General features: G+C 51.8%; 1 protein-coding gene and 1 pseudogene across 2 annotated transcripts in view; both read right to left on the bottom strand.

Moving 5' to 3' along the window:
* Window positions 1–734: 734 nt before the first annotated feature.
* Window positions 735–3167, bottom strand: LOC100433692 (major histocompatibility complex class I-related gene protein-like; annotated as a pseudogene).
* Window positions 3168–15976: 12809 nt separating this feature from the next.
* KIAA1614 (KIAA1614 ortholog) overlaps window positions 15977–26884 on the bottom strand; it is a 39014-nt gene continuing 28106 nt past the window's right edge. The window contains exons 7-10 of one of the 2 annotated variants that reach the window (XM_024239634.3): window positions 26231–26471; window positions 23067–23194; window positions 22094–22278; window positions 15977–17245 (exon numbers count right to left, since the gene is read on the bottom strand). In XM_024239634.3, the coding sequence (XP_024095402.2) occupies window positions 17052–17245; window positions 22094–22278; window positions 23067–23194; window positions 26231–26471 (748 nt within the window). In that variant the 3' untranslated portion in view covers window positions 15977–17051. The other variant, XM_024239636.3, reaches the window with a different exon arrangement.

Consider the following 26884-nt stretch of genomic DNA (forward strand, 5'->3'; position numbering starts at 1 on the left):
TAATCCTCCTGCCCAGCCCTAGCCTAAAAGAGTGTGTGTGCTGGTTAGGCTCTCCCCATCAGCCCCCAGCTAATCTCATCTCTGCCCTTCCATGCCCCAGGAGTCTATACGCATCAGATTGCACTTCCAAAACCCCCGGCCTCTGGTTGGGCTTGGCCACTGCGATGAGCATCCTCAAAAAAAGACCAGAGAGCTGGAAGAGAGAGAGGTTGGGACTTCATTCCCCAACCCACCTCACTGCAGTCCCGCCAGGGGCCACGGTCACAGCTCTCACAGGAGCATCCTCTGCCAGGGGAGCAGCTCTTGCCAGACTATGATAACAATATCCTCTTTTACCCTTCAGCTCTGGTGGAGGTAATGGCTTCCCTCTGTCACACATCTCTGGACACTTCACCATCCCGTACTGGTTTCCTCAGTTCTGATTATTCCCTTACAGATGCTGTCTTTGTTGAATTCATTTAAACCATATTGAGTGTACCATTCAGTTCTTGCCAGGACTGTTAGCTATGACTTGTCTTAGAGGCTTATCCTGATAGTCACGGTGATTAGGCCCAGAGGTACCACATGATCCAACGCACGTCAGAGTCCTCCTGTGACTTCCTTTTCCTTTTAGTAACCAGAGCTGGGAGAGAGACGCCCATTCTTATGGAGTGGTGAAGCGATGGAGGATATGAGCTTTGTGCTGGCAGCCACATCCCTACCTCATGGATAAAATGATTCACATCTTGGTTTTGATCTCTCGGGTCCCCACGCTGCCCTGATTCCTACCTTTAAAATAGCATCCCATTTTGTGCTTGAGCCGGTTTACATAGGTTTCTGTTACCTGCAACCATTAAGAGAGAGTTTTTCAGCTAGTGAACAGGAGAGTCGGAGCTCAGACTCCAGTCATCTGCCTCCAAAGCCTGTACTTTTAGCAGATGCTCCATATTCATAACTGTGGCCAGACACCTCCCCTGCTGTTGGCCACAGCTGAGAAAATCCCTCCTACTCCTGTGAGGAAAGGCACCTGTGTCTGGGTATTTCCCGTAGCATGATACAGGGGTAATTAATTTTGAATAATAAGATCATACACGAAAAGTTCTGTATTAACTGAAAGTTGAGCAATTGAATCGTATCTTTAAGGTATAAGAAGAGCTCTTTGCTGGAAGGAATCTTGTCATTAGTCCTTTAGTAAAGCAGAGACCCTCTGTCCTGTTAAATCCAGATTTTCACTCCTACTGGTGGTGTGTGAGCCCTTTGTTAACTAAACAGTTTGTAAGAATTGCTCCACCTCCCAAAGAATTTCCCAGCTTATTGACGGAATGGAAGAATTTGCCTCAATGGATCCCCAAAAACAAGGTGCCCTTGGAGGTACTCCACTCTGTCAAGACAAGGGGAACCACCAAATCTTGTCAAGATGCCACTCAAAAGTAACCAGAGAAAGTTCGCAGGGGGCTCTAGCCATGAGATCACTACAGGCCAACTAAAGAGATGGCTTCAGGATAGGGTGGGTGAACCTAGATTAGAGGAGTTATGTACAGAAACAATTGTTCAGGCAATGCAGGAACAAGGCCTCCTCTCTTTACCTGTTCTTTGTCGGCTGTCTTTCCCATATTCCAGGAATCTCTTTAGCCAGGCAATACATTCTTCTTCCAGCCAATTCTTTTGATACTGCAACTCATGCTGATTGGCCTCCCATGCCCGCTTGATGGTGTGAGCCACATTATCTACAGCCAGCCAGGAGAGGGTGTCTTTATTGAAGATCAGGAAATCCTGCCCGTCATATGCATACTGCAGAAATCCTGTGGTGCTTCCATCCTCCAGCAGCTCACAGCCAATCATTCTCTGGTAAGTGTGAGACCCTGGAACACACACGCAAGCCCAGAGGGGTCCACACAGGGACAGAGGTGGGCTCTCAAGTGCTGGGAGCAGGGGCATGGCTGGAAGCATCCTTTGGTCTACATTATGTCACCCCCCAGGCCTGCCGTGGCATTGCTGAGTCCCCAGGAGATCCCTCTTATGGAAGCCCACCTGACAGCAGGGTTGTTTTTTAAATTTTTTTGTTCAAATAGCTTTAGGGATACAAGTAGTTTTTGATTGTGTGGATGAATTGTGTAGTGGTGAAGTCTGGGCTTTTAGTGTATCTGTGACCCGAGTCATGTATGTTGTACTCAGTAGGTGGTTTTTTTCACCCCTCACCCACCTTCTACCCTTCCCCTTCCTGAGTCGCCAGTGTCCATTATACCACTCTGACAACAGGTATTTGTGAAGTACCTACTGCATGCCAAAGGAGTGTGATAATTCCCTTCTTGGGGAGTTACCGTGTAATGGGAATGATTGATTGATAAACTGTGGCTATTTGAGTGCAGTGGAGGAGGGAGAGAGATGCAGGAGCCAGAAATATCCCTGGGAAAGTTAATGTCATTATGCATAAGCAAGCAGGTCACTAGGCCTGGCTACCAGGAAGTGAGACACAGAATGGGCAAATTTAGAATGGGAAAGGAGATGGGGATATGGGGAAGGGGGATGCAGCAGAGGATAAAGGGCTCCTGGGGGAGAGAGGGACAGTCCAGAAGATGCACAGGCAGATGGGATGCTCTGAACTCCACCAACTGGATTTCCCAGGTTTTGCCAAAAGCCACAGTAGGTGCAAGTCAGCATTGCTCATTGGAGGTCAGCCCAGGGGCCTCTGTGGGGTGGGGGAAGCGTCCGTCTCTGCCACACGCACACCTGAGTGATTGTAGTGCCTCTGCAGGCACTTGAGTTCCACGTTGAACGTCTGCTGCCAGCCCCTCAGCAGCTGAGTTCACCTCTCCCAGTGATCAGGCGCGAGGTTCTCTGCCATCCATGGAGCCCACGGCTCCTTCTGCCGAGTGACGCTGTCATATGTGGTGATAGGGTGTGAGTCCACATACTCAACTGAAATAAATTCAGGGACCCCATGGCCAGGATCCGAAACACCCAGGTGAAAATATCTCAGAGAGTGCGTCCCTGGAAAGGAGGCAAAGAAGGAAGACACGTAGGGTCCCAGATGATCCAGATCCTTCAACTGCATTCATTTAGCCCCACACGAGTGCTCCCTGCTCAGCTATATCCAGGCCTCCAGGCCCCAGCTGCCATTTCCACTTATAGAACCACAGAACCCAGGAACCGGGGCCTGGACAGGACTTTAGAGCTCCAGCCTAGTGACTTGGAGCCTTTCTTGTTCAGGTTTGCAAATGCAGAATGGAATTTTATAGGTAATCTCAACTCATAAGCAAAGTACAGAGCAAGCTTGTCCAACCCACGGCCCAGGACAGCTTCGAATGCGGCCAACACAAAATTTGTAAATGTTCTTAAAACATGAGTTTTTTTTGTGATTTTTTTTTTTTAAGCTCATCAGCTATTGTTAGTATATTTTATGTGTGGCCCATGACAGTTCTTCCAGTGTGGCCCAGGAAAGCCAAAAGATTGGACACCCCTGGTATAGAGTGCTGCTCTGGTTGTAGGGGGAAGGGAGAAGACACAGGGGGAGCTGTCCCTACGGGAGCCCTCGGGAACTCTGAGGTCTTGAAGACCCTGATAATCCAGCCCTCTTGTTTTACCAAAGAAGTCTGTGGGTGGATAAATGAGGAACCCCCACTCCACTTCTGTGTGCACATGTGAGCACACACACGTAAGCACATGCGCATATACACCAGGTCGGTCAGAACGAGATCCCTGTTAGGATTCAGGCCTGAGTGGGCAGGTAGTGTCTATAGTGTGGAGATCTTGGACAAAGGGATGATTCATGTTCTGAGTGGGACCATGTGAGATTTCTTCATGCTACCAAGAACAGTGCACAATTTAAAACTTACGAATTGTGTATTTCTGGAATTTTCCATTTAAATTTTTGGAATGCAGTTGACCACTAGTAGCTGAAACCGTGGAAAGTGACAGCAAGGATAAGGGGCTACTACTGTCCATACGTTGTGGAATGGTTAGATCTAACTTCCTAACAACTGCATTACCTCACATGATTCGCATAGAGATGATTTTCTTTTTTTTTTTTTTTTTGAGATGGAGTCTCTCTCTGTCACCCAGACTGGAGTGCAGTGGTACAATCTCGACTCACTGCAACCTCCACCTCCTGGGTTCAAGCAGTTCTCATGCCTCAACCTTCCAAGTAGCTGGAACTACAGGCGTGCCTCCCAACACCTGGCTAATTTTTGTATTTTTAGTAGAGACGGGGTTTCACCATGTTGGCCAGGCTGGTCTGGAACTCCTGGCCTTAAGTGATCCACCCATCTCGGCCCCCCAAAGTGCTGGGATTACAGGCGTGAACCACCGTGCCCATCCAAGATGGTCTTCCTTTAATGTCCAGCTGCCTGTACCCAACTCCCAGCCTTAAAAAAAATATGCTTATACTTAAAATAGTGAGGTCTTATTCTAGTGGGGCTCACATTGGTCTGCTGTATGTAAACAGGATGCCATTGTCACCTGTTTATTTGGCAATTAATTAATGCTCACTGGGAAACTGTGCTCTCTGGTGTTGAATCCAGAACACTAAGAGAGTTTCGAGTAGAGGAGAATGATCCCTCAGCCCTGAGCAGCATTGCTATGAATCTCATGAATCTCATGAAGCCCATGCTTGGTAACCCAGGGTGGAGGTGAAACTCTAAACAGCTGACTTCTGTAGTTATCATCTTTGAGGACAGACTCAGAGGGACTTGGGATCATTTAGCTCAGCCCCTTATTAGCCATGAAAACAATTACAGCTCACCCCAACATACATGGTAGCCATTTGGTGCAATGCATTTTGGACTTGGCCATTAGGAACTGCACTTTCTCTGGGACGACCCTAAGGTACTTACCTGGGGGCAGACTGATGCTAACTTGTCATGCATCCTCCTCACCACTGGCGACTTGAAGTGTTTTGCCTTTTGTAGACACCGAAGCTCTGAAAGTTATAGTGGCACCTTGGTCAGGTTGCTGCAATCTAGATAAATTTGGGAGTTCTTTATTATATTAAAGTCTCTTTATTAATACAGATTGAGGGGAAGAGGAAGAAAGAAGCAGCTTGGTTTTTCTCTGCCATAAACGAACATGTTGGTGCTGTTTTCCTTCAGACATGCCCTTTGTGCAGAGCTGCCCTTCCCCGGGGCTGTGTGGGCGTTAACTGTGCTTAGACAGCGATTGTTCCAGCTGCCTGCCCTATTGCTTGGGTTTCACATGAACATTTCATGCAGTGCACCTGGTTTGCCAACTGCAGCCAGACTTTGTGCAAAATTGTATTTTACCACTTTTTAAAAGGTTATGAGCTGTCAAACCCGGAGGCCACTTAGTTATTCAGGGATATGTTTGGAATAAGACCACCCGGGTTTGTTCTTTGCTGACCAAGGCCCTGTTCCCTGGCATTCGTGGCAGGCCAGCACTCCGCTCCAGCCAAGCTTTCCATCAGCCCTGGGGTGGGACCGAGTTCAGGGTTTTTTCCTGCTGTGCAGAAAGCAGATTTTAGCTGAGATTGTCCTACTGAAAGACAACTGTGACCCTGCAGTTAAGGTCTGTTCTGGGAGAAGCAGATGTCTTCATCTTCAGGAAAGTAGAGTATCTTTGCCCTGTCATCTGTGTGAGGTGAGGAGAGGACAGCCAGGCGTCCTGCTAATACATTTTTGGAATTGCTTTTAGACTCCATGTGATTACTTCCTAACTGACACAGGCTGGGCTCAGCTCTCAACAAACAGACTTCAGAGAATGCTGGGGGTGAGGGGTGACCTAGAAGCCATCTAGGAAAGGGCCAGAGAAAGCAAGCTGAAACCGATTATGGGTTCTGTTTCTCTAGCTGGAACTATCCTCTCACGGGCTCATTCGTAATCAGAAATTAGTGTAATTCAGAGACAGAATGTGTAATATGTGACAAAAGTCAGCAGGAATAAACCATTATGTTTTTTCCAAGGATAAACAACCTTATGGTGTTTTCATGTTAAATAACTAGAAGATACAAACCAAAGAAGTGGGATCAAGAATTAGAATTACAAATCCCTGGGTGGTTGCCAGATGGTGCCTAACTCCTCTACATAAAGAGAGGAGGGCCAGAACCCTAGTGCCATGGTTTACACTCCTCAGAAACAGGTAAATTTTTGTTTCCTCTGTATGATGGGTCTCCAGGTGTGGTGTGGGACCAGAAGTCGCATCTCTGCATGGAGAACTTGCTGGAAATGCAAGGCGAGGCCAGCAGTGTGTTTCACCACGCCCTCCCGGGGGTTCTGTTGCATGCTCTAGTTTGAGAACCACTGCTACGTGGACTTTAGGTTACAGTAAAACAACAACCCCTACAAAATGAAACATTATCCATGGCTTTGATTGTCATCATAATGTGAAATAAAATCTGATGACACTATAAGCTTAAAACCCTAATCCCCCCAAAATACTGTGTAAAACAAAAAACCAGCCATCCTTAAAAGTAATATTTTTACACCATGAAGTCTCAGTTACTCTTGAGATATTACAACTATATAAAGAATATTGTTCAGCATTAGAGAAGTGCAGATGCCATGAGCGTTGGCCTGGGTGTTTTTTTGTTTGTTAGGTTGTTTCTTAGTTTTGTTTTTAGTTCTTTTCATACCTAAGCACAGCTCCGTTCTTCTCCTCTCACCCCCTCTGATAAAAGACATGTGCATCTGCCTGGGGTAGGAAAAGTTCGTAACTGCTGGAAGATCTGAATTATAAATTGTGCTTTCTCTGGCAGAGCAAGTTATATGAATTCTTAAACTCCCAAGTAGCCTGATATGGTTTGGCTGTGTCCACATTCAAATCTCAACTTGAATTGTATCTCCTAGAATTCACACATGTGGGAAGGTCCCAGGGGGAGGTAACTGAATCATGAGGGCTGGTCTTTCCCATGTTATTCTCGTGATAGTGAATAAATCTCATGAGATCTGATGGGTTTTATCAGATTTCCGCTTTTGCTTCCTCCTCATTTCTCTCTTGCTGCTGCCATGTAAGAAGTGCCTTTCACCCTCTGCCATGATCCTCCCCAGCCATGTGGAACTGTAAGTCCAATTAAACCTCCTTTTCTTCTCAGTCTTGGGTATGTCTTTGTCAGCAGTGTAAAAACGGACTAATATAGTAAATTGGTACCAGTAGAGTGGGGCATTGCTGAAAAGAAACCTGAAAATGTGGAAGCGACTTTGGAACTGGGTAACAGGCAGAGGTTGGAACAGTTTAGAGGGCTCAGAAGAAAACAGGAAAATGTGGGAAAGTTTGGAACTTCCTAGAGACTTGTAGAATGGCTTTGACCAAAAGCCTGATAGCGATATGGACAATAAGGTCCAGGCTGAGGTGATCTCAGATGGAGATGAAGAACTTGTTGGGAACTGGTGCAAAGGTGACTCTTATGTTCTAGCAAAGAGATTGGCTGCATTTGCCCTTGCCCTAGAGATTTGTGGAGCTTTGAACTTGTGAGAGATGATTTCGGGTATCTGGCAGAAGAAATTTCTAAGCAGCAAAGCATTCAAAATGTGACTTAGGTTCTGTTAAAAGCATTCCATTTAAAAAGGGAAACACAACATAAAAGTTCAGAAAATTTGCAGCTTGATGATACAGTAGAAAAGAAAACTCCATTTTCTAGGGAGAAATTCAAGCTGGCTGCAGAAATTTGCCTAAGTAGCAAAGAGCCTAATGTTAATCTCCAAGACCGTGGGGAAAGTGTCTTCAGGCCATGTCAGAGACCTTCACAGCAGCCCCTCCCATCACAGGCCCAGAGGCCCAGGAGGAAAAAGTGGTTTCGTGGGCCAGGCCCGGGGTCCCTGTGCTGTGTGCAGCCTAGGGACTTGGTTCCCTGTGTCCTAGCCACTCCAGCTGTGACTGAAAGGTGCCAATGTACAGCTTGGGCTGTGGCTTCAGAGGGTGGAAGCCCCAAGCCTTGGCAGCGTCCATGTGGTGTTGAGCCTGCAGGTGCACAGAAGTCAAGAATTGAGGTTTGGGAACCTCCACCTAGATTTCAGAAGATGTATGGAAACACCTGGATGCCCAGGCAGAAGATTGTTGCAGGGGCAGGGCCCTCATGGAGAACCTCTGCTACAGTAGTGCAGAAGGGATATGTGGGGTTGGATCCGCCACACAGAGTCCCTACTGGGGCACTGCCTAGTGGAGTTGTGAGAAGAGGGCCACCATCATCCAGACCCCAGAATGATAGATCCACTTACAGTTTGCACCATGCACCTGGAAAAGCCACACACACTCAATGCCAGCCCGTGAAAGCAACACGGGTGGCTGTACCCTGCAAAGCCACAGGGGCAGAGCTGCCCAAGACCATGAGAACCCACCTCTTGCTGTCAGCATGAATTGGATGTGAGACATGGAGTCAAAGGAGACTATTTTGGAGCTTTAAAATGTGACTGCACCGCTAGATTTCAGACTTGCATGGGGCCTTGTAGCCCCTTTGTTTTGGCCAATTTCTCCCATTTGGAATGGCTGTATTTACCCAATACCTGTACCCCATTGTATCTAGGACGTAACTAGCTTGGTTTTGATTTTACAGGCTCATTGATGGAAGGGACTTTCCTTGTCTCAGATGAGACTTTGGACTGTGGACTTTTGGATTAATGCTGAAATGAGTTAAGACTTTGGGGGGACTGTTGGGAAGACATGATTGGTTTTGAAATGTGAGGACATGAGATTTGGAAGGCGCAGGGGTGGGATTATATGGTTTGGCTGTGTCCCCATTCAACTCCTAACTTGAATTGTATCTCTCAGAATTCCCACGTGTTGTGAGAGGGACCCAGGGGGAGGTAAATGAATCATGGAGGCCAGTCTTTCCAGTGCTATTCTCGTGATAGTGAAAAAGTCTCACAAGATCTGATGGGTTTATCAGGGATTTCCACTTTTGCTTCCTCCTCATTTCTCTCTTGCTGCTGCCATGTAAGAAGTGCCTTTTGCACTCCACCATGATCCTCCCCATCCATGTGGAACTATAAGTCAAATTAAAGCTCCTTTTCTTCCCTGTCTCGGGCATATCTTTATTGGCAGCATAAAAATGGACTAATACATAACCATACTGTGTATGCAAAATATTACACAGCACAGAGTTTCAACTGAGACAATGAGCTTGGGAGAACAGACAGACCAGAACAGAAAGGAATTGAGTCCTTCATTCCCCTGCTCACTGAAGTGCTGGCAAACAAGACTATTGTCCAAGCAAATTGGTAGCTGAGAGAGCCTGCCCTAAATTCTATGTAGGATGAGGTGATGAGGCTGCATAAGGCCCTTAAGGGCAGCGAGATCTTGATCATTCCATTTGCCATCATCATCCTCACTGATATTAATTTCTATGTGCCAGGCACTGTTGTAAGTACTTTGTCTGTACTAACACATAGAATTCTAAAAATGAGAGGTTTCCTCATCTATTACCTCAAATCTGCAGGTAAGGAAATTGGGACACAGAAAAGTCATTTTCCAAAGGTCACACAGGTGGTGAGAGGCCGAGCTGCTTACTGTGACCCTCATGCCTAGCATGGAATGTGCCATGTCAGAGCTTGCTAAGTCCTTAGCTTGATTTCTCCCAGACATAATAGCTAGGGAGAAAGGTGATGGCAAATAAACATACTGTCCAGCCTCGCCAGAGAAACGAGTGCTTAGAGAGTTAGGGTTATATGTATCCTTTAATCAAAGTAGATCATCTCCCCCACCCGAGGGAGAAACGTGGACTGTGTTGCTTTGGCAGAGGGAGGCAGTTTGCATCTGCAAGGCTGAGAGGTCCAGTTCCACAGGTGGACAGTGACTCGATTCTACTCATGGCTTTGCTGTGCAGCAAAACTCATTTGCCATCATTCCAAAGGTCCCAAAATGTTAAAAGGCAAGATCTGAGACAAAAATGAAACTCACAGGAAGGGAAGGCCTGTCCATGCCACCATAATAGGTCACTGTCCTAGAGGACAAATTTCAAATCAGTAAATGATCCTTGGCACCTCCAGGTGTCAGCTGTATGCCCACCTGCCCAGATGCTGCTACACGGAGCATTAGCAGCAGCTGTTTGTGCAGGGGCAGGCTGAGCCTGAGCAAGTGTCACCACAGATGCACCTCAGAGAGGGGGCAACGGGCTCCAGAAGCCAGTGTGGGCACGCACTTCCGATTCCAGCCTCTTTGGATGGTGTTTTCTCCCCACCTCCCTTCCCAGCCCACTTGCTCACATACCAATCAGATGCTTTCTCCGGGCACAGTAAGATTGGCTGGCCTTCGAAGAGGTCAGTAACTCTAAACTTTCTAAAAGTTTTATCTAAACAGTAGCCAATAGTTCTGGCCAATATTTGATGCAAATCTGATGTGTGGGGTAGGTCTTTGACCAAGGCTGTAGGGATGCCGTGAGGAGCAAAACATTTTCATTCAGTTCTCAACCCGACGAGGGAAATACTGTTGAGGCCAGTTTTACACCTGAAAACTGGGGCATGGAGCAATAAAGAAATTTGTCTAAGGTTGCAACTAGTAAGTGCTAGAGACAGAATTGGAGCCCAGGTTGGCCTGGACCATACGAGGCCTCCATGAAGAGAAAAGACACCGGCCTGACTTCAGTGGTGGCAAGCAGATGTCTCACTAAGCCATCCCTCTAACCTGAGAAGTGGTAACATAAGGCTGAGGAGTGGGGAGAGGGGTCACAAAAGCTGTGCCAGTTAGTGGCAGATTAAAGCACTGAACTAGAAGTACCTGGGATAAAGCATGGATATCAGTTGCCTTGGACTTGACCGCATTTCAAGTCCACTGTAGGGTTCAAGAGATCTACTGGCTCAGGGTTTCACACAGGTCCGCCTTGCTGATAAATGTTTTGGAGCTTTTGTGTATTTGGCTGGAAATAAGCAAAAAGTAAATGAGCCAAACCCCTTACTGTATAAACCCAGAAGAGCCCGGAGACTTAGTCTGGGGAGCTCAGGATGAGAATGAAAATTGTGGCCTCTGAATGCTGCTCCCATGGCTGCCAGCACCCCTTGTTCCTGAGTTAACACCAGAGCTGGATGGAGGCTGGTGAGCTTGGGGTCTTGGGGGGCCATAGGGTCCTAGAGCTGGCTCTCCTGGGAGCCTTTCTGCTCCTCAGGTAGAGTGGGGCCTCCTGCCTTGGGGCTTCCGTTGTAGCCCTGCACGCTGGCCTTTTTTCACAACTGAAGCTGTATCCATCCTGGGGATGTGGGTATCCTAAGGGCAGGACAGGCCCCTCCCCAGTGCCTGGCACTGGGCCAGAACCCTAAGGGCAGCTCCACACTGTGAGTAGGGGCCTGAGCCCAGACTGCAGAAGGACAAGACAAAGGCAGGCCCGGCAGGCAGCCTGGCAGCCACAGGAGAGCTCCGGATACCCTCCAGGGCTGGCAGGGCAGCTGTTAAGCCCTGGCTCCATGGGCACATATCAGCGCCAGTCCCTGCAGCCCCCTTCCTCGGGGTCCAGCACTCCGACCTGGCCAACCCACAGCTAGAGAGCGCTGGGCAGAGCTTCTTGCCAAGGAAGGCTCTTGCCATTTCTAAGCAGGTGCTCTGGCTCTGTAGGAAAGAGGGAAACTTCTCTGCGGATATGTGGGGGAGGAAGGAAGGGGAAGGCCTGTTCATGCAGGTGCAGCAGGGCCTTTTGAGTTGCTCCAGAACTAGCCTGGGGACTTGTGGTGGGAAATGGGTTGGGTAGATGAACGAGGGAAGTCCACTTGTTGCCAGGTAAGTTTGTTGGAGGACAAACAAGCAATTCTACCTAAAGAGTCACAATAAAGATTCCTTGGTACAAGATCCTATGGGATTTAAGGGGAGGAGCCGAAGGCAGCATGCAGTATCGGGAATGCTTCCAGAGACAGACACCTCTAATATTTTTGAAGGCTGCCACGGGGTCTGTGGGTGGACAGGGAAAGGGCATTCCAGCCAAGGCACATGCATAAGCATGAGAAAGTAGGTGGGTGCATGGATGGGTGAAGTTGGGGCTGGTGGGATCCAGGAGCCAACGAACAAAGCTCCTGCCAATAATACCCGCACAAGAATCCTGTGCCCAGAGGCAGTTTGGAGGACTAAGAAGTCCATAGTCGCATCATTGCCCTCCTCTCCTGGGTCATAGGCCTCTTCTTGGCACCCCTGGAAAAAAGGTAAAAACAAACGGCTGCCCAGGACATCTATCTAGGATGGAGGCCTCTTCCCCACTACCCAAGGGGCCAGGCCATGGCCCTGAGGATTTCTTCTGCCTCCCCGCAGAACAGAGCCATAACCCTCTTTAAATTACAACTCGGTACACACTTGCAGAAGCAGCATTTCTCAAAACCTAACCTACCCTTGGCTTGTATAAAGCACTCTAATTTTTATTTTAATTTAATGCTGGTCTCAACCCACAAAATTGCTTTTATAACCCATGAGTGAATTGTGCCTGCAGTTTGGAAACACTACCCTGGAAAGGGATCTGCCTGCTCTTCTCCAGCCCCACTTCCCAGAAGAAAAACCGAAATGAGGGCCCCCACGTCCTGGTGAAGGTCAGTGGCGGGCAGACCAAGCAGGGCCTCCAAGAGCTGCTCGAGGGCACCACTCGGCCCCGTAGGCTGTGCGGGCCAGGGAGCGGGTGCTCCGGTGCTTGAGGGCCTCCAAACGACGTGAGCTGCAGAGGGACCTAGGAGGGTGGAAGGATGCCAGCTGGAAGTCACAGAGGGCCAGGTTCAAATCCTGCCTCCGCTTTTGATTGGCTCCCAGACCTTGGATCTGTGAATTAACCTTTGAGCCTCGGACTCCTCGTGCGTTAGCCTGGTATAATAGTCTCTCCCTGGCAGTGTTGCTGTATGGATTCAGGGTGATTTAATGGCCTCAACAGAGCTCTGGAACATTTGCGTAGCTGGCAGGGCAAGGCGAGGGACAGCCCAACGCAGGCAGGTCCTTGAATTCCTGGTTAACACTGGTTTCCAAAATTCGAGCCGGCCTGCGGTTTTTCCAGCACGCCTGAAAGCTGGGGACACTGCATGCACCAGGTACTCATTCCTGCACACCCCGCCCCCGCCCCACGGACGTGAGGATCCCCAGGTCGCCTCACTTCCTCCCCATCCCTCCGGCCAGCTCCAGCTCATCCTCCCAGTCTGGCTCGGCGCGCCGCCTCCACGGCACCTTTCAGCAAGGCCCGGGACCATGCGGTGCACCAGTCGGCCCCGTCCGCCTCCCTAGCCGTGCATTTTTCAAGGGCAGGGTGAGCCCAGCAGTGTGTGTGCGTGTACGCTTGCGCGCGTGTGCTGGGGGCGGGGTTTGCAAAACCCCCGCGAGCTAGCCCTCCGTTCACCCTCAGGCTGCAGGCCCCCGCGGCTCTAACAGCCGGTGCCCTGCTGGACACACCCCGCCTCGCGGAAGCGGCCTTGGCACGAAGGCCCTGGCGACCCCCAGGCAGGGCAACGGGCCCGCGCCCCTCTCACCCCCGCCCGCGCGAGGCCCCGCGGGAGGACGCGGACAAAGGCTGTTGGCCGTGCTGCCTGGCGCCACGCCTCCTTTCTACGCGGCGGGCACACTCCGCGGGCGGCCGCGTGGCCGGGAAGGCGCGGCTGGCGCGGAGCCTGCGGGTGCAGAACAAGCTGCGGCCCGCTGCCTGCCCGGGTCCGTAGGGACCGCCTGCCCCGCCGGGGAGACTTGGGGGGGCACCGGAGTCGCTGCGAGGTTGCCTCTAGTGGCCTGAGGGCGGGGCGGGCGTGGGGCGGCTGCCGAGGGCACAGTCACCTCCTGGTCGCAGGGCCCGCGACAGACCCCGATCCTCCCTCCCGGGACACCGGGTGCCAGCTGCAGAGATCTCTCGCCGCCGCTGCACCCCGCAGTGACAGAGGGGGGCCCCCGGGAAAGAGGGGAAAACCAGCCGCCGCCCGGGACGCTGGTTCTGCGGGTGGCTTCTGAAAATGCCCCCAAGCCCCGAGGAGATTGAGGTGCCTGAGGCAAAGGGGTGCCACTTTCTGCTCCGTGTAGTCCCAGTGTCAGGGGCCTTCCGTGAACCGCAGGAGGGACATCAGTTAGACACGGGGAAAACCCACACCTTTGCACGTGGCAGTTTCGTGTCTGTGCCTGAGCCAGTTGGCCCTTGCTGTAGCTTCCTACTCGTTTTACAAAGCCCTGCTTGTGCTCACCTGCCCGGTTGGCGCCCTTGCCAACTACTCGGCCAACCACGAATCACGGCCCCAGGCTGTCCACAGGCTACCCACTGGCTACACCGGCTGCAACTCCTCTTGCAGCACACCCTGCATCCGGCTCTGTAATGTGTGTGTGCCTCCCCCTGGGCTGGGGCCCCTTGAAGCTGCGGGTCTTAAGTCCAGGGGCTCTTGCCTGGCCTAGGCCTGGCTCCTGGTTAATAAGCTCTAAGAAGGTTCTGATGGCCCAGGCACTATAGCTCAGGCCAGCACTTTGGGAGGCTGAGTCGGGTGGATCACATGAGGTCAGGAGTTCGAGACCAACCTGGCCAACATAGTGAAACCCTGTCTCTACCAAAAATACAAAAATTAGCTAGATGTGGTGGCAGGCGCCTGTAGTCCCAGCTACTCGAGAGGCTGGGGAAGGAGAATCACTTGAGCCCAGGAAGTGGAGGTTGCAGTGAGCTGATACCGTGCCATTGCACTGCAGCCTGGGCAACAGAGTGAGACGCTGTCTCAAAAAAAAAAAAAAAAAAAAAAAGGGTTCTGATGTTCCAGTGTGTGAGGCAGGGCTGCCCCAGGCCCTCGAGGTCAGCAGCTCCCCAGGCAGGCAGATGCAGGCAGTTGGGGAAGGTCAAACAGGAGGCTGGAGGAACCAAAGCCCCCTCCCATTTCCACACAAGGCAGGGCCTGCACATCAGGCTGCCCCAGGGAGGAGCTGGGATGCCAGCGCCTTTGCCTCCTTGGAATTAGGTCACCGTCCAGAGGCCTGGGAGCCTCCAGTGTCCTGCGTGCCTTGTGCCCCTCTTCTAGCACCAAGCCTTTTCTGGCATGGGGAGGCTGCTGCAGTGGGAAAAGTGGGCCCCAAGTCAGAGGGGCAGGATTGCATGCCCTGTCACTGCTGCTGAACTTGGTTCCCCATCTATGCAAAATGAAGACAATGAGCAGGACAAACCTGGCAGGACTATTTAAGGACTAAGTATGTCACCAGCCCGGGAGGTGATACGCCTGAGGCCTTTTCCCATCCTCCCAGCCCCAGCCACCCCCTTCCACCTCCTCCCACCTGGGAAGGCAAGTTGTCCTTTTCAGAGAAAAAATGGAGCTGTCTTTGGCCCCCAGGAGCTTTTCTCAACATGAAATTTCTCCAGTTTTGTGACCTTAGGCCAAGAATTGCAGTATAGGAGGAGCCAGGGTTTCCCCACACTTGAAGTTTCTTGCTGTGGGGTCATTTGTACACTTTGAGGTGTGCCGGTGCCCTCTTCACAGCCTGAAGCCCCAAGCACTTGTTCCTCTGGCCCCTCTGCGCACCTGCCAGAGCCCCCTAATTCCTCCTTCACCCCCCTACCTCATTCTGTGAGCCATGGGGCTCAGCTCCTCCCTCTCCCCCCATGGGCATCAGGAAGACAGGGTTCTACCTGGCTCCTGCTGCAAAGGCCCTGGGCGGGGGACACACTCCCAGCACTACAGAGGACTGCCTCCCCACCCCCACGACCTTCTCCCTGGGCCACAGGCCTGCTTCAGTGTCCTTGCCCAATGAAAGCTGTCCTGACACTCTTTTAAACCCGATTCTGCTGAAGGTTGGGTTTCTTGGTTCCAGGAATTTTTTTTTTTTTTTTTTTTTAACCACAGCTGGCAACCTGGCCAGTTCTAAAACAGCCCTGAACTTCCTATTCCACTCCTCAGTTGTGCCCAGCTAGAGCCCCTTGGCTGCTTCTCTCCTGGTCATAAACCTTGTCCAGGGCTTTTCTTTCGCCAAAGGACGGTCTGGAGGCTTCTGCATCTACCCTGGCTGTCACCCTAACCCGGGGCCTCCCCAGCCTTTCCTCTGGCATGCCCACCACCAGCACCCATGCCTTCCCCCACTCCCTGGTCCTGCCCATGGCTAGTGAGGGTCAAGTGAGTGTCCAGCCCGGAATTTAGCAACTCAGAGTGAGAGAAGCTTCAGCTTTGCTTTTTAATAAGTTAAGACTGACACATGGCCGTCCACTCCCAAAGAGTCCCAGCCCTCCAGGCAGCACTGAGGCCCAGGCAGATGGCCCAGCCCCACTCTCTGCAGCTTCCCTGCTGCCCACCCACCCACCTGCCCACCGACAGCACCGCCAGGAGGTCTGGGCAGAAAGCATGCAGCTGTGTGATGGCCAGGCACCCACTGCAGCCCTGTCTCCAAGCTGGACAGAAGAACTAAGATGGAGGCTGCCACAGGCCAGGATACAGCAACTCTTGCCTCCACCTGGGCGGAGGCAGTGGCCTGGGTGGCATGGGGCTGGTCTGGCCGGTCCCACTAGCTGGATCCTGGCTACCACAGTAGCACGTCCTGAAATTGGTCTTTGTTGTTGTTTTCAACTTTATGTATAAAAAAATTTCCTAGAAATTTTTAATATTCTGGCTACCAGATAACATCTCCCAGAATTCCCACACCCCGAAAAAGGGGCATAAAACTCCTGCCAGACCACACGTTCCGATTTTGGTTTGGCATATATGGTCAATGGCTGTAAGGCTGGTACTCCAGGACACTTTGCCCATTTCTGGATAAAGGGCAAGGGCAGTGAATGGAGTAGGGAGGAACGTGGCTGAAATAGGGAAGGGTCAAGGCCAATATGGACATGTGCTTTCTTTGGTTCCACAGTGTTGGAGGCTGGGGTAGCCTTTGACCAGGAGTGGGACCAGGAGGTGAGGCCGGCTCTCAGGCGTCAACCAAAGGATCCACTGAATCTCCCTCCTCCCACTGCCAACAAAGGTACAAGTAGATGTTGACACCCCCTCAGACATGGAAGGAGACCCATTTTTTTTCTTTTTCTAGTTCTGGATAAATGGCCTTAAACAAAATATGCAAACAGGCTCCTTGCCTCTCCCAAAGGCAGCCCACCACAGAAGCCCTGCCACAGCCCAAGGGGTTAGATGCTGCCAGGATCTGTTTCCGCCACAGAGCAGCTCTGTGCAGCACGTTCCTGCCAACCACCCCAAGTGCTTCAGGGCTTCCGAGGCAGTGACAGTGAGGGCAGCGGCACTTTTGGGTCACCGTGGGACAGGTCTCTGCCTCAGGACACGGATTGACAAGCTCTCTGAGTGGGCCAGGAGCTCCTTAATGTGAGCCATGCCCAGCCCTGCCACCTTGGCCCCATTCACCTCGAGGATCTCATCGCCCACCCCCAGCAGCCCTGAGTACAGCTTGGCCGTGCTCATGTCAGCCATCTCCTGCACGTAGATCCCTGCAGAGGAAAACAGGAGAATTTCACAATGACACCCAAATCGAAGAAGTGCATCTCTGGAATGCTGACCATGTTGGTGAGGTGCTGTTTGTGTGGCACAGGGAGGAGGTGCTCATACCAAGCACTTCTCTGTGCTCATGCACACACACACACACCCCTCATTATTCCACCTCACAACCACAACTGGCTTTAGACATAGATACAGTGCGCCTCCTGCATCGTCTAACTCCATTCCACTGTCTCTGCTTTTAAAGTGGAAATGCTCCTAGTGCAAATAACGCGTTAAACTGTTGTCATTTATTTATACCTGACTGTGAGTGAGCTAATATTTTTCTGAGATGAGCTTTTCTTGTAGAATTGGGAGGAAAATAGTTTTTAAAAATTAGGAACCATACCTACTCAGTGCCTGGCACTAGGATCCAGTTGCTGCCTCAGGTCACCCACGCCCAGCGTAAAGGCCGGGGTGGTGGGAAGGTATCATCAGAAGAGCAAAAGTGGCTGAGCCACATCCAAGCCTGGTTTGCTGCACTCTGTTGCCAAAGACTGACCCTGGCCTCAGTCTTACTCAGATATGGTTCCTCAATTGGGATGGGGAAGCATCTGAGCAAAAAAACCCAGGAAAAATAAAAATTCTAGCCACATATTTCAAAGCTCCGGTAGTTCCCGCTCCTCTTCTGCACATGCCCCCTCCTCCCCACCCCAAAGAGGCCCTACCTGGGTCTAGAAGGTGCCAAGAGCCAGCCTGCGGGAACCAGCTTCTCTGCTTCTTTCCCAGGCTCCGGCTCTCAGGGAGCCCCCTCGTCAGTGGGGCAGGCCCTGTGGGGCTTGGGCTGGCTGGGCTGGGAAGCATCCAGCTGAGGAGGCCCCCTGCCCCTGCCCCCCACTGCCGGCCTCAACTGCAGCTGGAAACCTTTCAAATTCCCCTCCAGCTGCTCCCACCTGGGAGAGTAAGTGAGGTGCTGGCTCTCCCAGGGCAGGCTGGACCCCCTGATGCCCATGCTCCGTGCTGGGTGGACACAGGGGCTGAGACACAAGCCGAGTTTGCAGGAGGACTGCGGGGCACACCCCTGGCGTGGGCATCAGCACTGGTGGAATTCAGGCTGCTCAGCGCAGCCTTTGGCACCCTCGCTGTTCCAAGCCCAGCTCGGCTCACTCTGCATTTCAAACATGAGGCCACTGCCCACGCATGACTGTCTCCATTCCTTTTCCTCGAATCAGGTTCTTAGCAGGGGCCCGAAAGGGCATCAGGTCTGCTCCTCAATCTCTGGCTTGAAACTAGTCACCACATCTTGGACTAGTGGGAAGTCCTCTCTCAGGTCCCCCAGCCCCATAGGAGCTTTGGGCAGCCCAGCCTCTGGCCCTGACAGAAGTCAGGTGTTTTAAAGCCTGCCTCTGAAGTGTGGGTTTGAAAGAGCACTGATCTTCACCAAAGTACCTGAAAGTCTGTGGCTCTGAATTTAGCAAATCCAATCTTTGTACACATTCCCCCTCCCTGGTCTGAGGTATAGAATCCCTTTTGTTGCTTCTTGGCCAAGCCGAGCCTTTTCTGCGGGGCTGTCTTCCCTGACAGAGTACGTCTGCCATCCTGACTGTACAAGGCGTTTTCCCTCAGCCCTGTCTTACCTCCTCTAGATAGACCTTTCACTGCTTGCCCTCCCTGTCTACGGGTTGGTGGCACGGGGTGGGGGCAGGTAAGAAGGGGCCCCTGGGGCAAACCCAGAGAAGTGTCTGATGTGCTGTGGGAGTTGCAGGTGGGGACTAATGATAAACCCTGAAAGAATGCAGCCAGAGCTAGGCCAGACACTGACGTCACTCCTGCCATTTTGGGGAGGCTCGGGTAGGTTTCGCAACTGAAATTCGTGACACAAATATGACAGCCTGCTGTCATAGGCATTTATTGTCTGCTGGAAATGGCCTTTGTTGAGGATGTATGATCTCTATGTTGTATCCAATTAGAAGCAGAAGGCAAAGCCTGCTGTTCTCACAGGCTCATATAGAGTCGGATGTGAAAGCCAGCAAGTTAATACTAGCATCCTGCCGGTTCAGCGCGGGACGCAAGCCAGCCCTCCTCACAGCCCCTTGGAGCCTGGAAGAAGCGACCCTCTGCTGTTGGAGGATGGTCTGGGGCACGGAGGCCCCAGCACTCGCCAGGCTCCATGTGCATGGGAACCCCTGTGTGCCATCCAGCGCCCACGACGGCAGCAGGACCAGGGAGTGCCTGGGCACAACAGGGAGCTGGCACCAACTCAGGCGAGGGTGCCGGGGACCCTGGGTCACTACAGACCCTTGCCCATCAGAGCTCCCTGACGGGTGACAGGGAGGGGCTCCCACTGCCTACAAGGGAGCCAAAAGGGACTCTGGGGGAGGGTGGGCGGCAGAGTACAATGACCTGTTGTGTGTGCACTCACATCGACAGGTGAGTGTGGATCATGCTGGTCCCTGTCTGGGGTTCTCTTCCCCAGACTTTCTCTTTCTGAAGGGGAGGGGAGAAAAATGCTAGGCCCTTTCCTGTGTGCCTTACCAAATGCTCCTTATGACTCTTCTAGGTAGGTTTTGTCATCCTCATTTCACAGATTAGGGAACTGAGGCTCAGCAGGGATGTCGCCTGCTCTAGGTCACATAGCCAGCAGAGGTGCCGGAGCACAAACATGCTGCGTTGTCTGCCTCTGCCCTCACACCATCTGTCCGGGGGGCCTGTCCTGCTCACCTAATGGGAGAGGAGGCTATGGGAAGGCCTGTGAGGAAGGACTTTTTATCCTCCTGAGGTCCAGAGTAGGCAGAGACCTGTCCTCTCTTCCTCTTACACACATGTCCAGCTCATCAGCAAATAGTCAAATCAACCAGAATCCAACCCCTCTCCCCTCTCCCCATCTCCACAGCCATTCCCAGTCCAGGCACCACTGTCTCTGTCCTGGACTGCTAAAATAGCTTCAACACGGGGCTCCCTGGCTCCACCTGTGTCCCACTGGGGTCTGTTCTCATAGACATTAGAGAGTCTCAGTGCTCCCTCCAAGCCCTCTAGTGGCTCCCATCTCATTCGGCATGAAAGCCAAAGCCCCTTACAGTGGCACAACCCCATCTTTCCAAACTCTGCTCCTCCCAACCCCTTGCCTGCTCTGCAGTGTCCAGCCTGACCTCCTCACAGTTCTCACAGGTCAGGCTCACCCCTCCACCAGGGCTCTGCACTTGCTGTTCAGTCTGCCGGAATGCTCTTCCCCAGACACCCACAGGACCCCTCCCTTGCCCCATCCACGGCCCTGCTCAAGTGTCATCTTCTCAGAAAAGCCTCCCCACACTCCTGTCTATACCAGCACCTGCCACACCTGCTTTATTTGTATGTTTCTCAGAACTTTCTTTTCACCATCTGACATACGTAGCACATTATACATAACAAGAGTACACATTTTATAGATACAATCTAACTGCTCACTGGGTAGTATATTCATGAGGATAGGGATTTGGTCTGTTCCATTTACTGCTGTATCCCCCGTATCTATAACACATAGTAGGTGCTTAGTATATATTTGCTGAAACAATGACGGAACAGACATGAGAACTCATGCTGTGGTCTGCAAATGTGGCAGCAGGCAGACTTTTTTCCAGGCTAAACAGCATTGAGCTAGGAGATCAAAGCACAGGACTCAACCCCTGATCCGCAGAGCCCGGCCGCAGCAGGCTTCTGTGCGCGTCTTTCTGTATCTGTCTCTCCCTTTCTCTCTCCTTCCTTCCCCTCCCCTCCTTCCCCACCCTCACATACATGTCTTCCTTCCCTGATCCTCTGGGGAATGTCTTTTATGGGCCCTTGAGATGCATTCTGGACCACAGACCTTGGGCGTGGGCTTTGGCAAGTCACGTTGCCCCGAAAGACTCATGGATGGGGTGGAACTGAGAACTGGCCAGAGTGCAGAATGATGTCCAGGACTCCTCCCTGCCCTTGCCTGGGTTGAATTGAGACCCAGAGCACACCCCAGTCAGAGGCCTGCAGCCAGAATTCATCTGAACATAATCATCGGGCACAGGCCTGAGGGAGGGATGAGATGCAGAGATAGACAGGCACACTCCACGTGCCCAGACATACTCCACAGCCGGAGGAAAGGAACCGTTTCAACGCAGCCACATCAAAGGGACTGCTGAGAGCCAACAGGCACAGACAGTTTCCCTCTGGCTCTCCTCTGCAAAGATGGCCTTCAAAATTCTAATTTCTTCCTTTCTTTTTTTTTTTTTTTTCCTTTGAGATGAAGTTTTGCTCTTGTTGCCCAGGCTGGAGTGCAATGGCGCAATCTCGGCTCACTGCAACCTCCACCTCCCGGGTTCGAGCAATTCTACTGCCTCAGCCTCCCAAGTAGCTGGGATTATAGGCATGCGCCACCACGCCCAGCTAATTTTGTATTTTTAGTAGACATGGGTTTCACCATGCGGGCCAGACTGGTCTTGAACTCCTGACCTCAGGTGATCCAGGCGCCTCGGCCTCCCAAAGTGCTGGGATTACAGGCATGAGCCACCACGCCCGGCATAAGATTCTAATTTCAAGATGTCATCAGACAGCAGGGGGACAGTGGAGTCAAACCTGCCAACCCTACCCCCTCCCGCACACTCCCCACCAACGCCGTCTCAGCTGCAGTTGCCCAGGGCAAAGGCTCTGCAGGTGCAGACTCCTAGAGAGCCCTGGACAATTCAGAAAGAGCCCCTGAGGGGAGAAGCCTAGTCCTGTAGTCAGAGACTTTCTGAATTCCCAGAGCTGCACGGCTCAGCCAAAGACCAGAAAAGCCTCTGACCACAGCCAGAAGGCCCTGCTATGTTTGCTAAGGCCGTCCCAGCCATGGGGCTGAGGAAGAGGAGAGGGCATACCTGAGTCTGGGCGCCCATTCCCAGAGGCCACGCAGAAGCCAAAAGTGCCCCCCGGGGAGCGCTGCAGCTGCAGCTGGCTCGTGCCGTCCGGGAACACCTCCACCAGGCGGCCCACGGTGCGAGCCAGGCTGGGAGCACCCACGTCCTCCACACTGAGGGCACGCCGTGGTGAAGCCTTGGCCGGCCTGCGAGGGAACCAGAGACACAGTGAGGGCAAAAAGCGTTGGGCACTGAGCACACAGCTCTTCCCTGGCTTACAGATGACTGATGCCTCACAGACTTAAGAGTCTGGCATTGGAGGCTGGGGTTCTGCTGACTTCAACCAGCAAAAAGAGCCTGCTAGGGCCAAAACTGGCAGGTTTCTGCCGCTGTGCAAGGCCCCCCAGAGCCTGCTGTGGAACTAGAAACCCCACCCTCCCAAAGCAGTGGTTTCAAATTTTGGGGGGTACAGAGACCTTTGTAAGAATCTGACAAAAGGTATAACTTTATGTCACATTTCCAGGAGCTAACATACACCCTGAAGTACATCCACGCCCCAGGAAAGAGCAGCCAGCCTACAGGGCCTCATCGGACAGGGTGGGATTTTCCAAGCAGGTCATGGGTCACGGGCCTCTTTGGGGGCCTCTGTCCCTATGTGTTTATTTGGATCTTTAGCTGGGCTAAGAAAACTCTCTAAACTTTCTGATTTCAAGATGTCATTGGACAGCAGAGGGACAGTGGAATCAAACTGGCCAACTCTACCCACTCCAGCAACCCCAGGCCTTCTCAGAGCCCAACGCACTGAGGGTCCGTGCAGGGCACTGAGGTGCTGAGACTCCCGTGGCAGCCTCGTCTCCACACATCAGATGTCCTGTTGCTTTCCCTTCAACGGACCCTGCTCACAGCCATGATGCTGAGGCAGAAAGGAGTTAAGCTTTTGGCTCCACTGGTCACTCTCTGAGTTTATCCACCAAACCATGTGTGCCCCTCATACCTGCCAGCTGCACTGTGGTCCCCTGGCCCTGCTACCAGGTAGAGGCTGGACCGGTCCCCCTTGCTGCTCAGCAGAGAATGGAGGTTCTGAAAAGAGGCAGCTTTCCGACGCTGATGAGAGGGTGACACCTGATGAGAAAGGGACAATATTACAGGTGAGAAAAGCCACCTGGGAGGTGCTGACAGAGGACTTGGCCCCACCATGAACCTGAGGGCCCTGTAAGAAAGTGACAGCACAAGCTTTTATCATTGCTTCCAAGAATTCAACAGGAACCACCATGACTTACTCAAGGAGTTGGGTCTACATAGGCCATCTGAGGAGTCAAGGGAGTTTTTGTTTTGCTTTTTAGCTGAAATAACAACTTTAGTGCTATACTAATTACCTCATTGATTAAGGAAATCTAATGTACTCATTAAGGAAGAAATGAAAGTAAGTTTATTATACAGTAATAAATACCACTTTAAAGTTAAAATTCAAAATATTATTTTGTGATTTTTTAGTATGCATTTTATGATTGCTTTCGTTCAAAAATTTAAATTGAATATTGTACCTTCAAACATTGCGGATAAAAAGACAAGAAATCATTCAAGGAGTTCACAAAATAATGGGGGCAGGGCTGAGCACAGGTAAGTTAAAAGGTTTCAGTGCACATTAAAAGGAGATGGTGTGTGCCGGGTGCAGTGGCTCACGCCTGTAATCCCAGCACTTTAGGAGGCTGAGGCGAGCAGATCACCTGAGGTCAGGAGTTCAAGACCAGCCTGGCCAACATGGTGAAACCCTGTCTCTACTAAAATTACAAAAATTAGCCGGGCATGGTGGCGGGTGCCTGTAATCCCAGCTACTCGGGAGGCTGAAGCAGGAGAATCACTTGAACCTGGAGGCGAAGGTTGCAGTGAGCTGAAATCATGCCATTGCATTCCAACGTGAGTGACAGAATGAGACCCTGTCTCAAAAAAAAAAAAAAAAAGGATCTACTACCATTCAATCCTACAATCCCACTACTGGGTATCTACCAAAGGAAAGAAGTCATTATAAGAAAAAGTTTGGTTCCATATATTTGCAATTGCAAATTTTGCTGCTGTGTACATGGTGTGCACATGTATATAACAGCACAATTTGCAATTGCAAAGATATGGAACCAAGCTAAGTGCCCATCAACCAACGAGTGGATAAAGAAAATGTGGTATATATACGGCCGGGTGCAGTGGCTCATGCCTGTAATCCCAGCACTTTGGGAGGTCAGGAGTTTGAGACCAGCCTGGCCAACATGGTGAAACCCCATCTCTACTAAAAATACAAAAATTAGCCGGGTGTGGTGGCCTATGCCTGTACTCTCAACTACTCAGGAGGCTGAGGCAGGAAAATTGCTTGAACCTGGGAGGTCGAGGTTGCAGTGAGCAGACATTGCGCCACTGCACTCCAGCCTGGGTGACAGAGCGAGACTCCATCTTAAAAAAAAAACAACCCAAAAAACTAAACCTCCCAGCAAACACACTCTTGGCAGCACCACACACCAACAGCAAGTATTGGAATGTCACAAATACTGCAGGGGAGACAGATTCTTCCTTTATCTTCTTTTTTATTTTCTTGAAAATTTCTGTCTTTTTTCAGTTCTTGAAAATTTATCTCTGCTGCTCATCCTCCCTGCTCTGCCTCCCTTTCTTGCCCAGTCGACTTCCTATCTCTGTCCATTCAGCTCAGATTGCCTATGAACCTCTCCATGACACCGACGGGGGTGGTGTTTGCCTTGGAGGGCTTACAGAGATGGAAGTCCTGATGACAATAAATCTGGGTGCCACGGCTCAGACGTGCTTTGGATAAATCTAACTTCATGAGAACAGTGAGTTTCTGGAGCACAAGTCACCGCGGCTGGTTCCCCCCAGCTTCAGTCTCTGGGTGGTTTCTTTGCCTTCCATTCACTCAACCAGCAAATATTTGTTGAGCACTGGGCACGCGCCTTGGACAGTCTTTGGTGGAAGACAGTCAATGGGACCTTCATTCAGTCCGCATCCTCTTCTCGCCTGCAGCCTGGGAAATGAAAGGCGCCAGCGACGCAAACCGCTCTCACTTGCTACATTCTGCCTAGGAGAGTGGGGAGGGAATTAGGAGAAACAGACCACCTGGACTCCCTGGAACAGAAGGAGTGTCCAAGGGGTGCTGCTCCTGGTTGCAGAGCGTGGGGCGCTTGGGGAGGGACAGCCTGAGCGAGCTGCCCTGCGCTTCCCACCCACTCGCTACTCGGTATGTATTGTGCGTACTGTACTAGCTTCCCTAGTAAGTACCGGAATACAAAGATCAAGCGGTGTTCGCTCAAATAACTCACACTCCAGTGAGGGCTGAGAGACAAAACCCAACTAAACATGATGCCACGAGTTCCACAAAGGAGGGAGGCACAGGAGAAATGGGAGTGGGGGTGGAGGCCCAGTTTGGCCTGAGGCAGGATTGGGAGCGGCTCCCTGAGGGGCGTGTGCCTGCAGTAGAAGGTGGGAGAAAGAGCCCAGCTGAAGGTTCAAAGTCAGACTGTGTGTGATCTGCCGACAGAACTGCAAGGGGGTCAGCTGCAACCGGGGTCAAGCGTGTTAAAAGAAGAATGAGGAGGGATGAAAGCAGACAGATCCCAGAAACTCTCTGGCCATGCCAAGTGGTCTGAACTTTATCTTGAAGGCGATAAGGGACCAATGACAGATGTTCGGTGAGGGGGTGGCGTGGTCGGATTTGCATATCAGAAGGACCACTCTGGAAGCCACATGCAGGACCATGGCAGGGAGGCCAGTCAAGAGGCTGCTGAGGGAATCCACGTGGGAAGTGATCTGTGCCTGGGCTCAGAGTCACTATGGCCATGGAGAAGGTTCCAGAACCATCAGGCTGTCCACTCTCCGAGACTTGGCTGAGGTGGCAAAGCTGAGGAAGAGGGAGTAGCCTAGAGTGACCCCAGGCCTGGGCAGCTGGCAGGGAACAGCAGTGTGAGGAGCTGCTGACCCACCCTTTGTCTAGGGGAACCCAAGTCTCATGGGTCAACCGTGGGGATGCCAGCAGCTTCCATCTCCCTACTGTGGGCTCCTTGGGAAGCATCCTCAGCACCTCCTCCCTCCTTTCACCTTTCATTCTGATGGTGGCTGCACCGCTGCTGGCTTCACTCCCTGGGCTGGGGCCCCTGGACTCACCGGGTGCAGGGATTGTAACGATGGGGCCCTAGAGTGTGACGTCAGGCCAGGCGGGGCGGGCTGCAACTGCTCCACACTGTAGCTGCGGGACTTGCCCAGCTTGGGCCGGGAACTCTGGCCCAGGGCTGAGAAGAGCTTTTTCAGCCCCAGGGTGGAGGCTATGCTGCTGCTCCTTTTCTTGTTCTGGTCCAAAGGGGCAGCCGAGGGGGAGCCGGTTCCTGTGCCAGCCCCTGCTGATGCTCTGAAACATAAGGGTGGAGGTGAGGGGGTGGGGGAGGGCCGGGAGGGTGGCCAGGGCAGACTGTACCCTGGGGCCATCTCGAGGGCCGCAGATGGTCCAGCACCAATGCCTCTGGCACATTTGGGGCCAGGTACTGACAACCAGGCTGTAGAAAGAAAGGCCAAGTGGAAGCCGGGTGTGGTGGCTCCTGTCTGTGGTCCCAGCTACTCGGGAGATAGAGGCGGGAGGATCACTTGAGCCCGGAGGTCGAGGCTGCAGTGAGCTGTGATCACGCCACTGCACTCAACCTGGGCGACATAGTGAGACCCAAAAAAAGAAAGAAAAAACAAAGAGAAGAAAGAAGGAAGGAAGGGAGGAAGGAGAGAGAGAGTAAAGGAAAAGAAAGAAAAGAAAGAAAGAAAAGAAAAGAAAGA

The sequence above is a fragment of the Pongo abelii genome, chromosome 1 (assembly GCF_028885655.2).
Source record: "Pongo abelii isolate AG06213 chromosome 1, NHGRI_mPonAbe1-v2.0_pri, whole genome shotgun sequence".
Classification (NCBI taxonomy): Eukaryota; Metazoa; Chordata; class Mammalia; order Primates; family Hominidae; genus Pongo; species Pongo abelii.